Source organism: Pteronotus mesoamericanus, unplaced genomic scaffold (assembly GCF_021234165.1).
Source record: "Pteronotus mesoamericanus isolate MK-2021 breed Mesoamerican mustached bat unplaced genomic scaffold, CSHL_Meso_final scaffold_651, whole genome shotgun sequence".
Classification (NCBI taxonomy): domain Eukaryota; kingdom Metazoa; phylum Chordata; class Mammalia; order Chiroptera; family Mormoopidae; genus Pteronotus; species Pteronotus mesoamericanus.
The window spans coordinates 23,570,469-23,596,913 of record NW_026555325.1 but is presented as its reverse complement, the minus strand read 5'-3'; the positions used below and the strand labels follow the sequence as shown (position 1 = coordinate 23,596,913).

The window sequence follows — 26,445 nt, the reverse complement described above, 5'->3', positions numbered from 1 at the left end:
TAATAATTACATAGATATGAGTTGCCCATATTGCTACTATTTCCCAGGTATCGAGCATTTATTTATGAGCTAAAAACTGGCTCCAGCAATGTATTTATAATCATTACAAACATCTGTGATTTAAAACATTTGAAACACTGTAAAATTTTAAAAATCATCTTAAAGAAAATTTAAGAGTTCAATATAGTTTCCTGATCCTTCAGTCAGGATAAAAGTTGTAATTTAGAATTTAATTCTTAATGATAACAAAAAAGGCATAAATAATAAAATAATGTTATTATCAAAGTTTTCTATAACAATGCTCGCTAACTTAAAAAAGGTAAGATTTCATGTCTTAAGTAATCCCAGTTTTGAATTTATTTTTATAGGACAAAATAAAAAAGGAAAAAGGTGTAACTAAGACATGAAAACCACAAGGACATGTACCAATTATAAAATTCTACTAATCATAAACATCATTTCTAAAAGTTTTAAGACTTCAAAAAAATGGTTAATTTTTAGTGGATATCTTAAATACCAAAATTTCTCTTACGTTTGAAATCCATTTATTTTGCTATTTTATTGCAACAGCTATGAGTTAAGCAATGAAATAAGACAAAAGTCTGCATTAGAAAACACAAGTACTGTAAACCTCCAAGAAAATTAAAGTGTTGCATTACTATCATCAAATTAGTGCAAAGTCTTAAAAATATATTACCAAAATAATAGAGAAATTCTTTTTTTTACCAATTTCTATCACCAGGTAACAAATAAATAAATGATTAAATTATAAATTCCTTGAAATGTGAGATGGGGTGTCCTAATGATCTCATAATGTCCTTGAGTAGATACTAAATATTTGATTTTGAATTGAGTCTTGATCAAAGTTCAAAGTTTCAGAGACCAAAAAGACTGAAGTTCTTTATAAATTACACAGATGTTTCTAGATTCCCAAAATAAAATTAGCTTAAGAAATTAAAGCAAAAACCCACATTTTATCAAATAAAAGGTGAAATTTTATAATACAGTTCAAACATGATAACTGATGGAGTTGATAAATAATCCAAGTGATGTACATGCCTCATGAATATAGTCTTATACAATGTAACTTGATATCCCTATAGCACTCTGCAAGGTAACTTATACATAGAAGGTATTGAGTACATGCTTATTAAAAAGAAATAGGGAAATAAAGAATCCAAGTTAAAAAAAACCAAGTAAATTTTATTATGAATAGAAGAATAAATCCTGCAAGTCCATGCACACCATATGTCCTGTGACTATATGTATAACTGAACCCTAGATACCAAAATCCAGTCTAGGGCCAGGCTTCTTAGGACATGACATCCTATTCCTGCATAAATTTACGTTCAAGGACCTAGAAAGGGTGGGTAGGTTGACTGAAAGAAAGATTCAAATGTCTATAGTAAATCCTGTAATACCTTAAATTTACCTGGGCTATGGGACAGCCGCCAGGCCTGAGGAATCAGCAAACTGATATAAGTCTTCTCTATCTATGTCTGTGTATTTAGAACTTTCTCCAAAGAATTCAAAGCTCATCACAAACAATGACCAATAACTCATTTTTTCACTATATTTTGATATGTATGTACGTTCTACTTATCCAGACATTAAGTAACGAGTATAAAAAACTTGGCAAGTTAGACATAAGCCCAGAATAAATGTGTAAGTTATTTAAGCCTCAGCCCATTCTCCATCTACTACATATATTTTTCTCATGGTAATGAAAAATGAATTGATCTGTATTTTCCTTTGGAACCAACTCAGAAAGCTTCTGCCAGGTAATTTTCCCTCCTTCCCTTCCTTCTAGATTTTATTTATTTTTTGGAGGAAGGGGAAGGGAGTGAGAACGAGGGAGAGAAACATCAACTGCTTGCCTCGCACAAGCCCCCAGATGCGGACCTGGACCACAACTCAGGCATGTGCCTGCACTGGGTATCAGACTGGAGACATTTTGGTTCACAGGCACTCAACCCACTGAGTCACACCAGAGAGGGCTCTGGCATGTAATTTCTGTCTCCTAGTCTCTGGCTTAAAAACATACTTTGGCACATTTGCACATAACATATCATAATTAATTAATAATGTTGAAAATGTATTCATATTAGCTTGGAAAAATCAATAGATCAACAACTACTTTTTTTTAAAGATTTTATTGATTTATTTTTAGAGGGGGGAATGGAGGGAGAAAGAGGGAGAGGAACATCAATGTGTGGTTGCCTCTCGTGCGCCCCCACTGGGGACCTGGCCTACAACCCAGGCATGTGCTCTGACTGGGAAGTGAACTGGTGACCCTTTGGTTCACAAGCTGGCACTCAGTTCACTAAGCCACACCAGCCAGGGCAATAGATCAACAACTATTTCAAACTGAAGTTTTGAATTATTTCGTAAACCACTTAGAGTACTCCATAAACTCAAGCAAATTTTGTAATAGTTTAAAAACTAATACTTTGGAAGTATAGCAAGGGAAACAGAATAACAATGGCTCATATTCTCTCACTGCTCTTTCTACATACTTGCATTATAGAAATTAAATTTCCCTTTAAACTATGGCCTCTTCAAGGGCAAAGACTATTTAGTCCTGGTATCTCCAGAATACAGCAGAGTGCCTAGCACATATTGAGATACTCAATAAACATTACTTGAACAAATACACTACTTAAATAGTTAAAAAAAGTATCAGAGAAAAAGATATGCCTTCAGAAGTGACCTGAAGGAATAGAGAAAAGGCTTTGCTTTATTTCTGAATGGGAAACAGTGAAAATGGAAACAAGGTCAAGGTGACTAAGACAAAATGAAGTTAATTTTAAGCATATGGATGCAAACGCTAGGCAATGTCTGAAGATTTTTTTTTTTTAAATAAAAGGGAAGCTTATACCATCAAGAAAAAAAGTAATAATTCAAGAAGAGAAAAATATATGTTCAGAAAACAATAAAAAGAATTGGCCACAAGACCATGAGAGGGAAGTTCAGAGAATATTATGTCAAGTTGGAAAATAACCAGAAGAATTCAGTTTATTTGCTATATTTGGAAACTAAAAGAAACAAAAAGTTTTTTTTTTTAATTAAATACTTATGTTCACTGAACAGGTCTAAATAAACTTATAACCTGAAAAGTCCTTTTAAAAGGTCAAATAATTATTTCACTGTCACAGTATTAAAAAATAATTACAATGCCAAGTACATTCGGCACTATCAAAGACCCCATGAAACAAAAAATTAACCACATTGAAAATGTACAACAGCAATGTCTTGTCAACACTTCTGTACAGAGCACAGACATGACAGCTAAAACAGACAGAAGAGAAGATGCTTTTGACAGCCAGTGTGTGTGAATGATTCTTTGAGTCAGATGGCAGCAACAAGTTACCAACTAAGAGATCTGCATGACAACTAACCATCCATCTGTATCAAACACCATCTGGCCAAGATGACTCTGGCTTCTGTGTATTTGACACTCCTTCCAATTCTAAAGACTAGCAAAACAAGTGGTCTACCAGCATCTAAAGAGGAAAAACAGGTACTTAGGTACTTGTGCTATAATGCACTTTGTATTCTTTCTTAGTGTTCAAAAGCAAAACTTAAAACAATAGTGATCAAATATATGACATGTCTTAAATTTATTAAAAATGGCTGTCCATATATATTCTCAACTATCATAAATCAATCAAAAGCTTATCTTTAGAAATGTCCCTTTATCTAGGCAAAATCTGAATGTATCTTCAAAACTGTGGCAGCATATTCTCCATAATTTTGGACATACAGCTGCTCAAGTTTTCATGAGTTTCATAAATATAGAGTTCTAAAAATTGAATTATCTTCCCATTGCTGACACTGAAAATTCTCATTTTTCATGTTTTCCAAAGCATTTATTTCCTAGATGAAGAAAAAATGTCTAGTGCTCTTAAGTCATCTACAATACTCTAAATAAATCAAGTATTATTTCTTTTTGAATATTATCTCTTCTCATCGTCAAGAACTAATCTCAATATTCTGAAAAATGCCATTGCTTTCCTTCAAGTATAAAAATAGGAATTTAACAAATGTTGAATGAATTTAAAAAAATAGTCTCAATTTAAAAACCTTTCAAACTGTTCCAAAATTAACAAAGAGAACAAAAAGCTTTATTGAAAGATTTGCTTGGCTACCACAAATGCTCTCAATAGGGAGCTACACAGTTTATGAAGGGATATAATTAGATATTAATTATCCTAATACATGGCACTTAAGACACAAACTAATTGTCTTGATACTTTGGTAAACTAAACATCAATTTTAAGTTAAAAAAAAAGAGATTGTATCGGATTAGCAACTAGAGATCCTGGTTTATATAGCTCATTCTTCATCCATTCTCTGCTATATTTTCTTATGACTAAGTAGAAGTCCTGCCCTCTCTCTTCCTCCCAATATCAAGATATATTTAGGCTAGAGCTATAGTCTTGACAAATCAGATTATCAGTCTAATTATCTACTATTAGATGACAGTGCTGCCACCAATTTTACAGCATGTCAAATGGTAAACTAAGACAAACTATTTTTATTTTATAATTTTGTGTTTTGGCCCTGATTAATTTACTTAGTCTCTTTGTGCCTTGACTACTTTCTCTTTGAGATGAAGGTAATATTTGCCCAAAGGACCGAAGGAGATTGCATGTATAAAATAACTGGCACATAATAAGCTCCTTGCAAACATTAATTCCTTTCTTTTTGTAATGTGTAAGGTACCTACATAATACCTATTACCATAGTATGCAGTGCAGACATCCATTAACTAAAGCTCTGATTACCACTGAATACAGACTTACCACACAACCACCCCATGCTCTAAGCCAGTTTTCTCAGTCTTTCTTCTAGTTCACTGTAACCTAGGACTCAGAAGTTTGTGGTATCGCCATTGAATCAAAAACATTCTGTCAAGCAAAAACAACAAAAAACTCTGATTGTTCAAAGTTTACAAAGAAAGTTTATAAAGCCTATAAAAAACAGGCTCAAAAATGATTAAGGAATAATTAATGGCTGTTAAAAATTACAAAAGTATCATGTTTGTTGAAAAAAAATGCAAACAACAAAATGTCCACCATCACTACCATAACAAAAACCCAGATAGGTACAAAGTAAAAAGTGACAGTGTCTTTCTTTAATTTGCCTTCCATTCCTCCTCAGAGGTAACTACTACTGACACCTTGGTATATATGCCCTTTCAGAACTCCTGTGTACATGTATATGTATCTTACTTTTTAAAAAGTACGAATTGTTCCATAACCAAATTTGTTGGTAATGGCATTATCATCACATGATCTTTTCACTGATTACTACTATACACCAAAATCAGAGAGCTTTATATTCTTTATCTCATCTGTTCATTACACTAATATTCTGAGGAGGTTACAGATGAGAAAACTGAAGCACAAAGAGGTATAAAATAACGTGCCCAAAGTTTCTAAGCAGGGAGTAAAGCTGGAATTTGAATCTTGGTTTGCTTGACCACAAAGCCCAAACCCTAAATAACCACTATGGTATACCATGTGTGTATATCTAGCTCTACGAAGGTCCTCTGTTTGCTATATACTTTCCCCTTATGCAGTGTCGCCCTCAGTGACTTGCTGTAAGTAAGACTTTCAAAAGACTAGAAAGACTCTTTCTAGTCCAGACCTCTGAGCTCTAGATCTATGTGGCCAAGTACTACTGGAAAATTACTTCAAATTTTACTTATTCAGAAGTAATGATTCTCCTCCCTCCAACTACACAGCTGTTCCTCTTAAATCTATCAGCCAATCCATTCTCTACATACTAGCTATTGTGTTCTTTGCAAAATGCAAATCTAACCATAACACCCATTCTTCCCCGTTCCCCCAAATCTTAAATGGCTTCCTATTGCTCTTAGAATGAAGAAACAAAAATTCTAAAGATGGCCTCTAAAACCTACATAGTCTTGCCTCTGCCTCTTCTCCCTGCACTATTTACCATATACTTTCAGTTCTTTTAGGCCAAGGGGTCTTTATAATGAAGGTCCTCATACCTGGAAAGCATGTCCACCCTGCCCCACCCCCAGCCCTTTCAAAAACCACTTCATAAAGATTGTCTTCTCTGACCTCCTAGGGCAAGTCCCTAATAGACATTCTAATATTAGATTACCTCTCTTCCTGATACTTATCAGACTTTGAAACTTTACATTTATGAGATTGTTTGACTAGTTTCTGCTTTTCTAGATTGTGCCACTGTTCCGCAAAACAGGGAGTATGTCTGCTTATCATTGCAGACCCAGTGCTTAGAGCAGCTCCTGTTATAATATATTGAGTAAGGTGCTCAAGACAGTTTTGAATAAATACTAGAATTTAAATTTCCCTAATTATTAATGGATCTTCCTGAACCTACCATACCTGTCTGAAAGTTTTGACCAGACATATTTCTATATATGAAAACTTGGAACAAAGGATACATACATTTTAAATTCTAAAAATGAGTCAATGGCAAAGTGCAGACAAGTAAAATAGAAGAAATAAGGCTTTGATTAGAAACAGACAGAAGCACCTTTATTTTAATAGCAGGAGCTTCAGTAAGAAAAACCCGAGTGTGAACTGCTCTATTCCCACCAATACCTTACAGAGAGAAATATGACTTTAGGGAACAAAGAAAGGAATAAAAAGGTGGTGAACAATGAGTCATTTACATCTTAAGTGAAAGCAGAGGTGTTTTAAAAAAATAAAATAATACCTATGAAAAGGCATTTTATGCCTTTGTGCAATTCTTCAAATCATGTTTTTTTATAACCTTTTAGAGGTAACATAAGCCTTTGGGCTGAGAGTTAACATTTCAGATGGGTCAAGACTAGTCCTAGAAAAAAGCAATCTAACAAGACAGTCCTTACAACTTTACATTTATTGTTAGAAAAACGCTGGATCTGTAATTTATGATAAAAAGACAGAGCACAATTAGCCTTATCTGAGGCCTTTACCTTAGACTCATTGGTTAGTATCCCTCAACTTTCTTATTAATACAAAGAAAAAGCAATTATACCACAGCGCCTGAACTATCTTAGAATTGAGATTTCTTTCTTTTTGTATGACATTGTTATTTTTCTCTTTTAATCAAGAACTGGGCAGGAAGAGACAAATTCCTTTAATTCTATATTTCTCTTCCTAACAAGGAGATTTATATTTCTGATTACAAAATACAAAGAATCCTGGGACAAGTAAGTCAGCTATAGGAAGTTTTCTGTAACTTAATCATATATGAATATGGTAATTTAACTTTTTTAAAAAAGATTTTATTTCCTTATTTCTAGAGAGAGGAAGAGAGAAAGAGAGGGAGAGAAACACCAATGTGTGGTTGCTTCTTGCATGCCCCCACACCGGGGACCTGGCCTGCAAGCAACCCAAGCATGTGCCCTGACTGGGAATCGAACTGGCAACCCTTTGGTTTGCAAGACGGTGCTCAATTCACTGAACCAAACCAGCCAGGGCTTGGTAATCTAACTTTTAAATGGCAATCAGTTTTAAAATTTTCAGATGTTTTTATTATTTTAGTATTAATTCTTCTCTTAGAAAGATGGTCAAAGAAGCAGTAGAGGGTACTTAACTTTTTATTGAAAATACTTGTTTTCCCCCAAAGAACAGTGGCAGGAATGGATGACAAGCTAGTTAGTTATGTAATAAAACTGATTACATATTTAACTTCACATCATGGAATCTTGTGATATTTGAAACTTTCCAGGCAACTTTAGCTGAGCTATAAGATGTGGCAAAGACTGCTAATTATTCCCCTATATACATTCTCATTTTTTTAAAGTGATAAAAACTATTAGCTGGGCATATGGATATCCAATTAGGGAATATACTTATCAGCCTTCCCCACTACTAGGTTGACCATGCAACTAAGTTCTAGCTAACAGGACATGAACAGGTGTGACCTGTACAAATTTTGGACCACATAATTAAAAAGGAGCTGTCTGCTCTTCCCTGTTTTTACTTTTCCTTTCTTTCTCTCTCTTCCCATCTCTCCCTCTCTTCCCACTGGCAGGGAAATGGTAACAAGTAGAGCAGCCACTGTGATTCCAGAGACAGAAATCATATTTTAAGGATTCTCATGCTGCCTTACCAGCCCTGACTACTCATCTTTGGACTGTTACATGAGTGAGAAATAAACTATCTTTTTTGTCTGCAATATTTCTTGGTCTCTGTAATAGCTTATCCTATACAATAACTTATTCAGAGGCCAAGCGAACTCTCTATAAGGGCTACTGTGATTTAAACACTCCTCTATTTGGTCAGTCAGAAAACCTCTTAGTGTGGATACATATGAATGCTTTCACAAAGCAAGAAGCAGAATAAGCAATATTAGACTGTGAATCCTTTAAGTGCATGCTCTATGTTTTATTTATCTTTGAATACTAGGCATTTATTACATACCTAGCATATCCTAAATTGTTTGTAGGAGGAATATAAAAATATTAATAGTAAGCTTTATATTTTTGGTAAGAGATGTATAGCTCACAAAGTAAAAATTCATCCGAGAAAAGAGGAGACCATATTAGATTGATAGCAGTGGGAATAAAACAGTTGAAAACCTGAAATGGGGTAAGCTTTAGCTAGGTTATTATAATGAATATGGAGTTTAGAGTCAGAGGAACCTAGTTTCAGCATAGATTCTGCCACTTAGGTTGAAAACTAACTTATTGAGTCTCAGTTTCTTCATTTGACAATGGGGCTAACAATTTTGACTTTGTAGGGCTAAGAGGAAGTATGTAACGCTTTTACTTTAGATTGAAGGTTCTAAGGCAATTTAAAGGCATGCTGGCAGGACTGCTTAAGCATAACAATGAAATTTTGGTATAAAAAAGAGAAATATACTACTTAGGGACCAGGAAACATAAATATACTTGATGATCAATAGTATGACACTAGTAGTATTCAACAGCATATGAAATCATCCTTTGAAACTTAAGTGGGATAATTTAGGATAAATAAAAGGTAGCTTATAAAAGTCAGCACTTCCTTGAAATGGTACAGATGAGAAACACAATGGCTATATAAGTTCAGGTCTGCCATGCAATTTAATGTGCCTCCCAAGTAGAAATGGGATATACGGGTCTAGAGCTGAGAGGCAGGCCTGGAGTAAGGAGAATTTAGGAGTCACTCTCATAGGTACCTGAAGCCACAGGAAAAGATGAGGTGGCTCACACAAGAATGTAAAGTAAGAAGCAAAGAAGGCCTTGAAAAACTCTAATATTTAAGGCGTAGTAGTAGAGAAACCTAACAAAGTAGACAGAAGAAGTGGGGCCCAAGAGGGTATAGGAAAAACCTAACATGGTGTCTGGAATGTTAAAGAAAACCGTGTTTAAAGGAAGAGGTAGTACAAGAGATACGGTCAACTAAGAAATGGAATGAGCTAGTTCAGTGTGTATGAACTTAAAAAACTACTGATTTTAGGCAAAGAAGTTACGCACACGAAATCTGTGGTCATGAAGATTTTTCCAAATCCCAGTTCTAACTAGCTTTACTATAATACTTATTAGTTACATGGTTGTGGGTAAGTTATTTCACCTCTCTGTACTTAATTTTCCTCATCTGGAAAATGAAAATACTTCCTTATAAGATTTGTATGATGATTACATTAGAGATTGTACAGTACTTCGACAAACATAGGCCTCAATAAGATGTAATTCACATATTCTGGAAGGGCATATATCAAATTACTAACTATGATTAACCCTGGACAGAGGAAGAGGACTGTCACTTTATATTCTGCATATCTTGAGTAATCTGCATTTTTTTCAATAAGCATGCGCTGCTTTTGTAATTTTGCCCAATGATACTTTAAAAATCACTTATCTGCCTTGTCTTTGCCTCCCTTATTAGTCTGAATTACTCAAATGCATCTGTTTGACAGAATGTTCTTAAATGGATGTAGCATACTGACTCCTCAAACAGAAATTTTGGAGTTAAATCAGAGTGAACTAGAAGAAACACTGTGACAAGAACTGGCTTGGAGTATGAACTAAGCGGTAAAAGACTGGTGAGTTTGTTCAATCTGATCAATGACAGAGGAACAGCAATAAAACAGCTAGTGAGAAAATCTAGCTACACCAATTCTATTTTTTTTTGTAATCGATTTTTAAAATTTGTGGTAAAATATATATAACATAAAATCTATCATTTTAACTGTTTTTAATTCTGTGGCATTAAGTGCACTTCCATTGTTGTGCAACCATCACCATCATCTATCTCTAGAGCTTTTTCATCTTCCCCAAATGAAGCTCTGGATCTGTAAAACACTAACTCTCCATTCCCTTCTCCCAGCCGCTAGAAACCATCCTACTTTCTGTCTCCATGAATCTGACTACTCTGAGTATCACATAAAACTAGAATCATCTTTTGTGACAGTCTTATTTCACTTATCATTGTATCTTCTAGGTTCACCTATGTTGAACCACTTGTCAGATTTCTTTCCTTTTAAAGGCTGAATAACATCCCACTGTATGCATATATGGCATTTTGTTTATTCAAACATTGTGTTAAAGTGTTATTGCATTGACTGATTTTGTATGTTAACCATTCTTACATTGCAGGAATAAATCTGATTTGGTTAAGGTGTGTAATGTTTGTAATATGCTGCTGAATTAAGTTTGCTAGTAGTATTTTGTTGAGGATTTTTACATCAACACCAGTACGGGATATTGGTTTATAACCATCCCTCCCTCTCTCCTTCCTTCCTTTTTTGTAGTATCTCTGTCTGACTTTGGGATTAAGATAACACTGGCCTCCTGGAATGAGTTAGGAAGTGTTCTAGCCTAGTCAATATTGGGGGAAGGATGTGAGAAAGATTGATGTTACTTCTTATTTGAATGTTTGGTAGAATTCATCAGTGAAGCCTCTGGGTCCTGGGCTCTCTTTGTTGAGGGCATACAGATTACTGTTTCAATCTCTTTGCCAGGTATAGATATATTAGATTTTTTTATATTTCATGATTTAGTCTTGGTAGGTGGAGTGTTTCTGGGAATTTGTCCATTTTATCAAGGTTATTCAATTTGTTGGTATGCAACTCCTCTAAGGTTGTCCTGTTCCTTCTCTTCTCTTGTTCTGCTCTCTTTCTCCTTGGTACCTTCTTCTCGTATCATTTCAAATATCATCTCTACAAAAAGAACTTCCACATTTGTATTTCCATCTGGCACCTTATTTCAAAGATCCGCACTTCAATTGCCTGCTGATTTTCTTCCCCTAGCTAATCTAACACTTGAACTCAAAATATCCAAATCAAATAAAATAATAATTTCCTTTACCAAAATCAGCATTCTCTGTTTCTGTGGCTACATATCAATCTTCCAGTTATCCAGGCTGAAGATCTTGGAAGTGCAAAAATGGTATTTAAAAACTTAGGTCTGACTTCAGAGTGTTTATTCTTATCTTCTTAATAGAAGTTTCAGGACCTGTATATATCATCTTATTACTAATGATTATAAGTGAGGAATAACTAGCTTGCTTTACTTCAAAGTTCAATGTCATTTCTGGGAGATACATGAGAAGAAATTAGTGATTTACATTTAGTACTTTTGATTCTGTAAGTTCAAAAATAATAAATATTTCATAAAATAAAATCCCAAGAAATGTCAACAGTTAGTATAAATGTCTTCTCACAAACACGTTTTTTAAAAAGTTAAAAAATAACTGAGACTAAAGTATAGAACCCAAAGTCAGAACTCTTATTTCATTATATTACAGGCATACTTTGTTTTAATGCACTTTGCTTTATTGTGTTCCATAGATACTGCCTTTTCATCAACATTGAGCCAAGGCCCTCTACCAATAAAAAGATTGCAACTCACTAAAGGCTCAGATGACTTTACTGAAAAAAATCTATCTGATGTGTAACACTAAGTTTAAGGTGTAGAGTGTGTTACTTTAATACATTTATATATTGTAATATCATTACCATTGTAGTGTTATCACATTGCATAATTATAGCACAATTATTATTGTCTATATTTTGTCTTATTTACTACTTGTTTGTACCCTTATTTACTACACATTTGTAACCTTAAACACCATCAATCTTATCTGCCACCCCCACGCTATTCCCTGGTTATCACCATTTAACTGGTTGTTTTTTTTTTTCTTTATTTGACTTCTTTAGAGTTTACATACAAGTGATACATGATAACCCTTCTAACTTCTGACCACCACCTCCTTTTGCAACCTTATCTTCATTTGCGGCTATTTTTTTCCTTTCACTCCCTCCAGTTCTCAGAGGAATAAATGTTTCTCTTCTTGTTCATAGTACACTCCTCAACCTGTTCCTGACCAATGGGCTGGCCTCATTTTTCTCTTACCCTTTTGTCCTTCAACTGTTTCTTTACCCTATACACTCTAACTTAGAAATGTTATCTACATTGAGGGGTAAAATAAAACTTGTTGTTCTATAGTCTGTATCTCTAATCTCCAATTCAGAACTCCACACAGGCTTCTAGATCCATATTTGTAACCATCCACTGGATGTTTTCATCTTCATGCCCCATAGGTAACTAAATTTAGTAACTAAAACTTAATTGCACATCTTATTTCTTTATCCCCAAATTTGAACCTTCTTCTCTATTCTTGGTTTCAGCTGTCAGCACCACCAACTGATCAAGTCTTCTATTCGAGATACTTAGGTATCATTCTAGAATCCATATCATCACCTTCAGAAATGACCTGCATGCAGTTGTCACTTGCGTTCCATTCTATCTCCTAAATAAATCTTAGATCTCTTCCCCAATTCATTCCTAGTATTAGTTTAACTCCTTATTTTGGTTGCTTCAAATGAATGCCACTTATTTTTTCTTTAAAAAATGGAAGTATAACATGCATACACATATATTTAATATATGCATATTAATAGATATTTATGTATAAGTATATATTAAAGTACAACCCTGGCCAGTGTGGCTCAGTTGGTTGGAGTGTTGTCCCTGTCCTGCAGACTGACGGGTCACAGGTTTGATTCCTGGTCAGGGCACTTTTCCAGGTTGCAGGTTCCATCCCTGGTTGGGGCACGTACAAGAAGTCAATGTTTCTTTCTTTCTCAATGAAAAAATGTCCTTGGGTGAGGATAAAAAATAAAGTATATAAAGTTCAATTTGATGGTTACCATGTACTTTTTAAAATTCCTGGCTCTTAGAACATTGATTATCATTGATATATTTGTTGAGCTGAATTTCACATTGTTCTCTATCTTACCTATCTTGTATCTCACAATCTTTTGTATAATTATATATTAAGATTTTTCTAAAGCATATACTTATTAATCCTTCAGTAAATTTTGACTGAATAAAAAAATACAGTACCAACTGCTTAGCCACATTAATCATTAGAGGGCCCAAATATACCTTCATAGCTTTTTCTCCTGTACTGCTCTATTGTTCTTTTGGAACCATGGGATCACCTCATAGTATACTGTGTACAGGGGTAATTTTACAAAGCTGAAACTTCTGGTAAGTCATTAAAGATTTCACTGAAATAGTCTATTTTTTCTGTTATAAAGATGAAAGACTATTATAAATTAATAACAAATTTAGTTCTAGAATATTTTATTTTTTAAAATATTTTATTTATTTATTTTAGAGAGGGGAAGGGAGGGAGAAAGAGAGGGAAACATCAATGTGTGGTTACCTCTCACATGCCCCCTACTGGGGACCTGGCCCACAACCCAGGCATGTGCCTTGACTGGGAATTGAACTGGCAACCCTTTGGTTCACAAGCTGGTACTCAATCCAATGAGCCACAGCAGCCATGCATAGTTCTAAGATATTTTAAAATTCTACTATCTTCCTGCTAGCCAAATAACAATGTGAAAATAAAAAAACTAGTTAAGAAAAGTATACTTCTTTCAGCTTATCATTTTATGTAAGAATTATTTACATGTGAAACTAATATAAAATATTGAAAGTCAACTGTATTTAAAAAATAAAATGAAAAAATAAAAAATAATTTATGAAAAAACATTTGTCATCTATTGTACATAATACAAAACCCTTAAAAACGAACTCTTTCCACAGGTCACAATGTTTTTAAAAAAGACAACATATAAAAATCTCAGATTTTATCCATTAATATATCCCCATGTTTCAGTAATTATAGTTCTTCCAAGCAGTTTCTAACAATATTTTTCAGCAGCAAGACTCTCAAATTCCATTTTCCAGGATAAATAATTCTCAAAATGAAAACCACATACCTTTTGCTGTAGTTCTTTTACTGCAGAATCTCTATCCATGCATGCCTGTCGGAAAGCCTCATAAGCTTTATTGAGTTGCTCACCAATGTTTTTATCCATTCCTCTCTGTCCTGTAGCATCACTATCAAGGATGGCGTAAATAGCAGGTCTGGAAAATAATAAGAACAATTTATAGCTATTAAGTTATATAAATCTCATTTTTAAAATGCATCTAAATATAGTTCTATATGGTTTATCTCGAACATTATAGTACCAAGTACTATAAAGGTTTATAAAGGCATAAAAGTCTCATACAAAATCCTAATAATAAACACCATTAAATTTTAACTTCTACAACTTTTAAATATTCTTTATTAATGCTTAAGGAGCAAGTGGGGATCCAGTTTATAAAGATGCTACTTTGAAAATAGTAATCTGTAAGTGCAACCTAAAAATGGAGAAATATAAAAGTATTGTTAAAATACATTACAAAAATTGCTAATATAGGATTAGCAATGTGGGAAGAGATTTCTTTTTACTAAACGAACAGTTACTCCCTCTTACAAGGTGAATTCTCACTACACTGAAATTAGAGCAAAATTAAATACATAATAAATGTTTGTGGATGGAGTTCATACTGTTGTTATCTCAGAGCAATTAAGATGTGTGAAAATGCTCTTATTTTAGCACAAAATCTAGGGAGAGCTGCTGTTGGACTATATATTTAAAAAGAAAAATCACATCCCCCGCTCCCTGTTTTCTAACCTCCCTGCTGTTTCTGAACTACAGGTGATTTACAGCGGATAATTTGGTTTTATCATCTCAATTTGCATAACATCTCTAACCACATTCCTTGGCTCTGAGCAGAGGGCCATCGAAGACTGATTCCTCCTGTCCAGCTGTAAAAACTACACAGGACTTTTCTCTTAACCCTCTGAAAGCCACCAAAAGACAATGTTCTCTGTCAGTTACAAGAGGTTTCGGGAGTACCAAATTTTTAGCTTATGATTGGAAACCTTTCATAGGCTCAGTTTCCAATTTTTCATAACATCTTTCATTTTATCTTAGGGTACACAATGCTTTAAAAAATTTTTAGTATTTTATATAAAGATGTAATTCACGTAACATAAAATTCGCCATTTGAAATATTTTATTAGTTATGCTATTACAGTTGTCCCACTTTTTTCTCCCCTTTATTCCCCTCTGCTCTGTACCCCCATCCTCCCACAAGCATTTCCCACCCTTAGTTCATGCCCATGGTTCATACATGTAAGTTCTTTGGCTTCTCCATTTCCTACACTGTTCTTAACCTACCCCGTCTATTCTGTTTTGGGGTTTTTTGTTTGTTTGTTTGTTTTTTTAGTATTTCACTATGTTGTGCAATCATCACCATTATATAACTCCAGAACATTTTTTATCATCATGTAAAGAAACCCTGCGCCTATTAGCAGTTATCCCAATTCCTTTTTCTCCTCAACCCCTAGAAACCACTAATTGGATTTCTAATGACATGGATTTGATTATTTTGAACATTTCATAAAAATAGAATCATACACTTTATGGTCTTTGTGTTTGGCTTTTTTCACATATCATAAAATTCCCAAAGTTTATTCATGTTGTAGTATGTAATAGTTCTTCATTTCTTTTTATGTCTAAATAATATTCCACTGTAGATATACATTTGGTTTATTCATTCATCAATTAATGGACATTTGGATTGTTTCCACTTTTTGGTTATTTTAAATAAAGCCACATTTGTGTAACACATATTTGTGCAAACATGTTTTTGCTCCCTTTGGCTATATACCAAGATGCAGAACTGCTGGGTCAGATGTTAATTCTGTTAAACTTTTTAAACTGTTCCCAAAGAAGCTGTATCATTTTCTATTTCTCCTAGCAATGTATAAGTGTTCCAATTTCTTCACATATTCACCAACATTTATTATCTATTTTAAAATTATATGCATCCTAGTGGGTGTGAAGTGGTGCCTCAACATAGTTTTGATTTGCATTTCCTTACAGATGTTAAGCATCTTTCTGTTGTTTATTGGTCATTTATATATCTTCTTTGGAGAAATGTCTAATGAAGTCCTTTGCCCACTTTTTAATTGGGTTGTCTAATAGAGACTTAGCAGATATATAATATATGTATGTATATAATTGGCAAATATTTTCTCCCATTCTTTATATTGTCTTTTCATTTCCTGATAGAGTCCTTTGACACACACAGTTTTAAGTTAAAAAAATTTTTTCTCAACAAGTAAACTAGTGTTTTTAATTTTTTTAAATTTTTACTTATTGATTTGAGAGAGAAACATCAATTTGTTGTTTCATCCATTTATGCATTCTTGCATGTGCTCTGACCAGGGATTGAACCCACAAAGTTTTATATTTTTTCTTTTTTTGCTTGTGCTTTTCATATCTAAAAAAATATTGCCTAATCCAAGATCATGCAGATTACCACCTAAGTTTTCTTTTAAGAATTTTATAATTTTAGCTTTTACATTTAGATCTTTGATCCATATTGAGTTGATCTGTAAATGGTGTGAGGTAGGGGGTCAGATTCCTTCTTTTGCATGTGGCTATTCAACTGTCCTGGTACCATTTGTTAAAAAGCTATTCTTTCCACTCAATGGCCTTGTCACCCTTGTCAAAAAAGAATGAGCATAATCACAATGCTCTTTTAAATACCTAGGTAACATTTCAATCCTATCAGCCAGTCTTTCATTTTAAGATAATAAATACACTCTCAAGTCAATTTTCAAGCTTAATAAAAACAATTTCAAGGTTTTTATTATGGGTATCATGTCATTCTGAAGAAATAAAAGAATAATCTTTTTTAATAGTCCACTCAAGAAGTTTGTTTCTACCACAACATCTGACAGATGGCAAAGATGAAATATTGTTAGAATAATCAACATTGCCAGGATTTCTTTCTTTCTTGTTTATTTATTTATAGACAGAGGAAGGAAGAGAGAAAAAGAGGGAGAGAAACACTGATGTGTGAGAGAAACACCAATCGGTCGCCTCTTGCACGCTCCCAACCAGGAACTTGCTGGCAACCCAGGCATGTGCCCTGACCAGGAATTGAACTGGTGATTTTTTGGTTTGCGGGATGATGCCCAACACACTGAGCTACATCAGTCAGGGTAACTGGCATGAATTCTGACATACCATAGACACTATGAAAACATAATTAGTGTTAATACAAAGTATCACTTTGAGTACTTTATTTATGTATTAAATCAACCAAAGAAGGATTTAAAACAGCTTACACAGGCGATTAAAAATAAGTATACAAGCAGGGAAAGAAAAATTAGGGTAGTTAGCTACAGGGAATATAATATACTGTAATATGCTAATACAGAAGTTAAAAGTTTTAAGCAGCTAGGTGGCTAAGATATCGCTATTTTAAAAAGCTACATGTCATTACAAATTGTCAATGTAAACCTTACTCTTATTTTTTTCAATCTGAGACAAATAAGAGTCTTGAATTGGAAACTCAACTAGTTTCTTGTTTTGTTCTATCATTATCTTACCTCTGACCTTAGTTCAAGGCCACTAAATCTTTTTTTGGACCCAAGGTTTTTTTTTCTCTGCAATATAAAAATTATGTTTGCAATAGATTTCGAAGAAACTTCTTTGTTCCACAGTTCTTGAGTCTATGAGTCTAAAAATGCATGTCTGTTCCATCGAGAAGGCGTATTCTTGTTTTTTTAAAAAATAAAAATACAGAATTAAAAATAGCTGCATCATATGCAAGTAAATTATGTGGGACCTTCACTTCAGGTCCTTGAATTAGAGCACACAAATGTCACTGAATTAGAGTAAAGTCCACATGAATGCATCCCATTTCCTGAAATAAGAATGTATGTTGGGGAGGTATGATTCAGGTCAATACAACTAAGTAAATGATACATTTAATTCTTATCTCACAGCCAAGAAGAAAATTGGGTGTTAATCAGTGCTACTGACCAGAGAAAAAGGAAACAGTCTCTGGACCCAGCTAATTAAATTGAACAGATTTCAAGTATTAACACCCTGAACTTTAAAGCCAATTGTTCCTCTATTTTTTAAAGCATTTGTTAAGTGTAAGATTAATTTCACAATTTAAAAGACAGGCACATTTCAATTACATTTTGGCATATCTTCTGTGAAATTTGCCAGGCTCCAGGGAGTTCACTTTATTTATAGTAAGTATGCTCAAACTCAAATCTTATGGCCATTCTCACTCCCCAAGCCCAGAAAGTCCAAGGTAGAGCAACCTCTGTCTTAGAAACACTCTTCTAGTTATGGTTTTACTGTTTTAAATATATTTTTAGGAAAGCCCTCCACAGCAATTTCTTTATTTTGGGGTCTGGTTTCCTTTTATCACATACTAAGAAAAGATTAAGTCACTGATTACCCAGAAGGTAGCTGGGTAGATAGAATACAAAGTGCTTCTCCCCACCCCCCAACCCCAAACCTCCAGAAGCTAGGGTAGGTAGTTCCTATCCACTCACCTCCATGAGCAGTTCCATTTTCCCCCTGGGTAGTTCCTGATAGAAGGGAAATGGAGGGCAGTACGCTCTGTTCTGCTTCCCAGGTCCAGTATATGCTACCCTGGAGGAAGCACCGAGAAATTCCCTGGGCAGCAGATTGCTTCCTCTTTCACTGATCCCTTGGGTCAATAATGAAACTACCACAGGGTAGAAGAGGCAGCCTGCACAAGGGTGATAATTTTATCTTCCCTTGGTAAAGTTTCCCAACTCCAACAAAAGTCTGTCAACTGCTAGGGCCAATTTTTATTTTAATAAATATATCTCATTACTATTGAATTCAATTTCAAAAAAACCTAAAGTATTTAATTGCTTTCTGTATGTAAAACACTGTGTTGGGTGCAGCAAAGCGCTTCAGAGATGATACTGCCTTAGAGTTGTGTTCCCTTCGCAAAGTTTTTTTACCAAGTCATCATTTCCTATTATTCATATTCCCATTTGACAAGTAAGGTTCAGAGGAATTAAAAGACTTGCCTACAGTTACAAACTCTTAGTCTAAAGACTGCTCAGTAAAGCCTGCTGCAAAGTATTGTCCCAGGGTGTCATGGTGTGTTCATTCACTACAATATTTACTGACTGCCAACTACAAGCAAAGCCTGTGCTGGACACCACTGATGCAGTGAGAACTCTTACACAACTCTTAATTATAACAATAATGATTACTCATAGAACTGAGTAAATGAGTATTTAATCACAGTAATGATTAAATTAGTGCTTTTCCCATGATCCTTGGAAAAAAGTAGTAATGGAAATAAAGAACAGATCCTACATTCTTTTGGACCTTGATCTTCCTTGCTTTTAAATGATATAACCTCTTTCAACTTCATCATTATATAGCATTTCCAAAGAAATACGGAATAGAAGCTTTTGCTTGGCAAATATGGTGATTCATTTTTCCTCATAAATGATACCACAGATATAAAAGGAGCAGCCATTTTGTTTCAAATTGTATTATAAACTGGGCCTTGGTTATAAACCAGTTGATATGACTGTCATTTCAAGATGGTGAGAAGCATGAAACAAAGTTATATAGGGTGTCCTGGAAGTAAAGAGATCATATGATATTTTGAAAATATGTGATAAAACACTGTGAAAATTAATGACCTTATTTATTTAATAATGTTTATATATTTACTCTTTTAACATTTTACTAGGTAGAATAAAAAAACTTATAGGCTTTGTATTCAAATCCCAGATCTGCCATTTTCCAGACTGTAAAGGAGAGACTGTTCCATGACATGACTGGACTTGTGTCACAGGCTGGACTTGTGTCAGAATGGAGGTTGCCTTCTGAAAAAAACCCCTTAGAGATTGTCTAATCCTAAGTGCTGTTCCTTCTGACATAAATCGGCACCTTCCCTTGCCTCGTGCTATGTGTTGGTTCCTGGAACAGGTTGTTGTCCTTACCTGGTAGCATTCCTGTACTGATACTCCTGATTACTCCTCCTCTACCCTCCCTACTCCCACTGCTGTATAATTCTTTGGAGCCTGCCAAGTGGCATGGGGATCTACTTCATCTTGCAACCTCCCAAAACATGCCTCATATGTAAATTTCCCTTAATAAACTCTATTAATTACCAGACTAGAATGGCTAGCCTTCCTTTGGTCTTTCCTTGTTCTCCACTTATGGAGGTAGACCTTCAGTCACTGAGGTCTCCCCTGGCTTGCGTGTACTAACATAGCTGTTTACTTAACTTCTTTGATTATTAGTTTTCTTACCACACATAGTGTGTAGGGTTATTAGGAAGATTAAATGAGACTGTATATGAAGCATATATGTTATTTGTTCCTCATAGCCACTTTATTCTAGTATTCCTGATTTTTCACTTCTCCAGATGTACAAAATGTTGTGGTGAAGTCACCCTGAACCCTATGGTGAGGGCAAGACTTCAGGCATGGCTGAACAAAAGGAATGGTGGAACAAAAAAAATGAACATGCTTATGTTCCTGACATTGTGGAGCAGCCAGATCAGCTCTGGATATCTTATACATTGAATTGTAATAAGTAAATAAAGTAAAATTATGTCATAAGCCACTGTCTTTGGGGGTCTCTTAAGAGAGGAGCTGAGCTGAACCCTAACTGGTACAATATTCAAGGCTGGTTCAGTGCTGAACATACAATAGGTAATAACTGTCTTTTGTTTTTCTGATTAGAGCCTGTAATTTCATAAGGCAGACACACACGAAAATGATTAACCATACTAGTAAGTCGTTTATAAATGTGTAAGAAGGTATGAGCATATATAGGCAGGGGTCTGGGAAGCAATGGTAGAAGTATTTGCAGGAACTCATTCAATAGTATACTCAAGATCTGTGCATTTAATTGTATGTAAGTTTTACCTCAAAAGAGAAAGGAGAGAGAGAGAAAGCTGTTGGGCTTCACAGAAGATCTAACAATTAAACTGGGCCCTAAAATATTAGGATTTCAACAAGTAGAGAATGAAAGGGGAAGGAACAGTCACTCAGAAAGAGCAGAGGTACTTTAGTAATCATCACTACTATAGTGCATTTAGGGACTGGAGGTATTCTATTTTTGAAAGTCTAGTGTATATGTAGTATGAGAAGATGCTCAGGCAGGATCATTAGGGCTACCATCTATGACTGTGCCACACTGTAAAAACCCCAGGGGCACCATTCATATAGAATGGTATGTAAATGGAATCTTTTCCCCTAGAGATAGAGAGGGCACTAACTGCATAAACTATATGCAGCAAACTCAGTTATGACCAGACTGCATTGGTAGATCTTAAAGTTTAGATTTTAAGAAATTTAGACTTTAGCCTGATGACATTAAGGAGTAATGAATAATTTTCAAGCAGGAGATAGATATGTTTTAGATAAGTAAACTGGACACCAGCATGGAATATAAACTGAGAGAGACAAAATGGAGGCATCCATGGGAACTGTTACTCTGTTCTGGGTGAAAGACGAGGCCTTGAACTAGAGCAGGGGAAATTAAAGATGGATGGATTCAAAAGATATTTCAAAGGCAAAAATCAACTGGATTAGTTGGCCAACTGGATCTGTGCAATCGACAAGGCGGCAGCATTTAGGTCCTTGCAATTCTGAATCAGTTGGCCTGGAAGAGGCCTCTGGAACCTGCAATTTGATAAGCAAAGTAACCCATCTGTTAAAGATCGTTTGCAAGCCATAATTTTCAAAATACTAGGCAGAGAATGATGATAAACATAGAGAACAGGAAGAAAATTTTTAAGGGAAAGTTATTCAATTTTGGACAAAAGTGCTTAAAGATACATAACTAACAATAAGCAGAAAAAATGTAGCTACAAGTGGTAACAAAACCTGGAAGAAAAAATGAAGACTAAGGATGCCTTCCCTCCTGCTTATATTCTTGAATTCCAGTTCTGAACGTCCAGTGTTCTTTGATACTGATAAGTTCTTGGACAGTCAACCACACCCAAATCTCTTTTCTATCACAAGAAAAAAACACTTTTGAAAAGAAAATAGCAAAGAATGAAAGAAACAATACTCATTATTGTACTACTTTGTCCCAAGATGTACACCTTTTTTCCTCTCAAATATACACCAAAAAAGAGGATAAGACCACTTGTTATCTGTATGATGTCAGAAGGAGAACTAGACAATGCATAAAAGCAGAAAGGCATTTTAGTAGATGTCTGTTGTCTTACATAAAGAGACTACTAGCCAAATGGGTATTGTAGGAATGTTATCTAATGCTCTGTTCTGTTAACCCTTACATACTATTAAATAACAGGAAAAAAACTCTCATAGTGTGTCTGAATATGTGATTTTTAAGTCTTTCTTCTTCCATTCTACCAAATTTATAAAAATGAAAGTGTTACTAATGAGCTCTCACAAGAGTAGGACACTGTACTTATCTTCTGGACTTAACCAGAAAAGTTTGGGGGAAAAAAAACCCTTCAAGTCATATGAAAAAAGTCCTCCAAATAGAAGACAATAATGTATGAAATGTCACAAGCTGCACCAGATTCATAAAGAACAAAGTTGTCCTTGAAAAAGTAGTTAAAAATCTCATGAGTTAACAGATTAAGGGGTCTCTCCAGAATCTCAAGTCATTTACCCTTTAAGAACAAAATTATTATAAAGGGAGAGAAATTGCCCTGGCTGGGAAGTTCAGCTGGTTGGAGCATTGTCTTGTACACCAGAAGGTTGTGGGTTCAATCTCTGGTCACAGCACATACCTAAGTTGGGGGTTTGATCCCGAGTTGGGGTGTGGATCCATCAAAGTTTCTCTCTCCTGTTGATGTTTCTCTCTTATGTTCATGTTTTTCTCTCTCCCCGCTCCCTACCTCTCTAAAAACCAATAAACATACCCTCAGATGAGGATTTTTTTTTTTTTTAAAGAACTCTTGTATAAAGAGTTAAACTTTAGGAGTCAGATAAAGATCTTTTCATAAAAAGGTCTCTTTTCTCTTAAATCACAGTTTAAATTGCTGAGCAGTCATTTAGCCTTGAAAATATTACCGATGATAAATGGGAACAGGCAAAAACCTATGTAATTATAAAGCTGTACTCTGTGCTCTTAACCAATGGCACAGGACTCTCCAGTTCTTCATACCCGTTTTTAATTTCCCTGAGGACACTTACGGGCTGCAAGTCACAACTTGCATTATCAGAAGTAATTGTGAGAGCTCCAGTAAGAAAATAAATAAGGTTTTAGAGATTTCCAGATCTTCATTTCCAGTCACTCCCAAGATATTTAGGGAGTGACTTTAAATGTACTAATATGGTAAGTTGAAAAACAGATATACTATTTTTACACCATGCAACATACTATATCACCCCAACTGTTGAATACTGCCAAGAGAGGACTGACAAACCAACGTTTCAAATCTATATTTGTGCCCAAATTATCCAAATTTCCACTCTTGTCAGGGCCACACCAAATTTTTCTCAATTATGCATTTTCAGATCTAGTAAATCCTAACACTTGCTGTAGAGAAGTAAAGTTTATTAAAATTGCTGTATCACTTCCTTCTGTATCTGGAAAAAATAAAAAAGATACTATAAAATAAAGATTCCAAACTTAATTTTTAAATGAGACCACATGTTGTGTGAAATGTATTAATCTATTAAGACAATTTGTAGATTAGAACCAAAATTAAAAAGCCTAGTCAACCAAAGACAAAGTCAGAGTTAGCATATAGAATACATACTGAGTCTAGCATGCTTGTTGATGAGAGTGAGCAAGTCATTTAACCTTTCTGTGAACCTCAGTTCCCTCATCTGCCCCACATTAGTATGTGGGTGTAGAGCATGCTGTAGGATATAGGTTTCCAATCTGTCAGTACATTAGAATCATCAAGGGTAGTTTTAAAAAATAGATCAGCAAACCCTGTCCAAGACTTCCTGAATCATACAATATTTGGTGTGGGAATGGTTAGGGAAGAGGAAGGAGCAGATATAAAACAGGTCTACAAACACTGCTATAGGGGGTTTAGTTATAACTGGGAAAGCAATGTACTCTGTAAAACACAGAACATATACACACCAAGGCAGGGAAATAGGCTTTCATAGTGTCCTTTTGCACCTCAATAATCTAGTTAAAAAATTTTAACTGCTTTTTGAACTGCTCCAGAAGTATATAGAATTTGAAAACAAAAATAACAGTTGCTAAGGTAGAAGATGTTCTGTAACAGTGGAAAATTGTAATAGTGGGAAATTGTAACCCATACCACTATTCTTTTGATACTGTTTCTGTAAGAGCTGACTCTTACTAACATGTAGCTTGTAGATAAACAACGTTTGTATAAGAATCCTAGGAACTAATTTCAAAAGATACAGACCCCGACCTTCAGGCATCCGGGCTCCAGGAGATTTGCTGACCTTTGACCATGGAGCCAGGATGACAGGAAGCTGGGATCACGTGAAGCCAGGATGACTAAACCAGGATAATGCACACTGGGTCACCACTTGCCTTACTGGAACGGGCTGTACTTGTCTGCATGTAGAGAACTTTGCAACCCCCTCCCTTCATCTCTTTGTTCTCCCTTCTCTTTATATATAAACTATATATACAGTTTAATTAGTCAAATAACTTCACAAAGTTTAAGAAAAACAAGTCTCTTTCTCCCCCTCCCCATTTCCTGCTTCACACTGGCAACAATTTTCAGCTCTTTTGGTTAATTCTTTCTGGTATTTCTTTCTGTACTCTAAATAATGTTAATATTGCCACAATTAATTTTCAGTTTTACTCATCTTCCCACTATGCAAAATAAGGATGAAGCTCTATTTAACAACCCCCCTTGCCCACTTTATTTCTTCCTTGTTCTTCTATTTTTGATTAGAGTAACCATTCAGCTTTTACTTTATGACTATGTAATGCTATTCACTGCTGAGCCTTGTAATACAGGGGTATGCAAAAGTATTCTATTATTTATTTTTATTACAACTGTTAACCTACTTTTGTCCACCCTGTATGCTATGACTCTTTTTCCTTTTCTGAAAAACATTTTCCCTGAAAAAGCTTCTTGTTTGCTTTATTTATTATCACTAACACAACTTCTCAATCCTCTCAGACATTTCAGTTATTCTATCAATTTCATCTTAGAAGGATCTCTCCTTGAGCTTTCTGACTTGCTCCAGTCTAAACTTGATCTCCATGCCTAAAGGAAAGCCTTTATCTCGAAATCTTCTTTACCTTGAATTTGAGGATTCCCTTTGTTCATTTCTCTCTCTCTCTCTAGTTGAATTCCTCATTTTCAGTATCCTAAATCTTCATCACTTTGTTTACTTGTCCATTTGATGGAGTTAACCCTCAAGTAGCTATCTGAGAAAGTGTCTGTGAAGTTTTTTGAGACCTTGAATAACTAAAATATCTTTATTCCACCCTCAGATTTAATTGATAGTTTGTCAGGTTAAGAGTTCTAGGTTGGAAGTAATTATTCCTCAGAATTTGGAAAGGTTTTCTAGGCCCTCTTCCAGCTTCCATTAGTTTCTGTTGAAATGGAGTCATTTTCATTCCTGATTTTGCACGTAACTCATGTGGAAGTTCATCTTTCAGTTCTTGGAAATTTTCTTGAATTATTTTCTGGGCCATTTCATTCCTTCCTTGTCTCTTTCTGGGACTCCTATTATGTGGATATTGAATCTTCTGAAGTGGTACTCTAATTCCTCCCAGTCTTCTCTTTTTTAAATGAAGTTCTTTTCCTATTTTATACATAAAATATCTCAAACCTGTTGTCTTTGGCAACCACTATTATGCTGCCAAATAATAGGTAACCAATCCTGCATAAATACAGTAATAATTAAGTAGTGGTGTTTGTGGGGCTCCACTGAGCCAAACAATATCCCACAACCAACTGCCCAGTTCAACCACAGCAGGGCAGCTCAACTTTGATTACACATACACACTTCAAGATTGAAAAGAATCAGAGGCTTAACAGTAGATTCCTACCACCTTTATCCCAGAATGGTTGATAATTCTTTAACAAGGCCTACTTTTTGTGGGGTGGTAGATAAGTGTGAGTGATTTTGAAGGTAGGAAGGGACCCCTTTGCTGGGTTCCCCCTACTGCTAAGACTATTCTAAGTGCTCTGTCAATGTTCACACTTGTGTTGAGAGGCCAGTTTAAATCTAAAGCAGTTTCAGGATGGAGGAAAGAAAATCACCTTAAGTAAGTGCTACCTCTTTAAAAAAGTCACCTGTTTTTCTCCAATCCTTGGGATGTGAATAATAAAGAGCTCATATTCTATTTAAGAAAAGTTGTTACCTTAGCAAT

The 26,445-nt window shown here is 34.9% G+C and overlaps 1 protein-coding gene across 2 annotated transcripts in view; it reads right to left on the bottom strand.

Moving 5' to 3' along the window:
* The window catches only part of TANK (TRAF family member associated NFKB activator), a 66,763-nt gene that overhangs the window by 34,017 nt on the left and 6,301 nt on the right, over nt 1–26,445 (bottom strand). For both annotated transcript variants that reach the window (XM_054562676.1, XM_054562677.1), the window contains exon 2: nt 14,206–14,353. In XM_054562676.1, coding sequence (XP_054418651.1) covers nt 14,206–14,304 — 99 coding nt within the window. In that variant the 5' untranslated portion in view covers nt 14,305–14,353. The remainder of the gene's footprint in view (nt 1–14,205; nt 14,354–26,445) is intronic.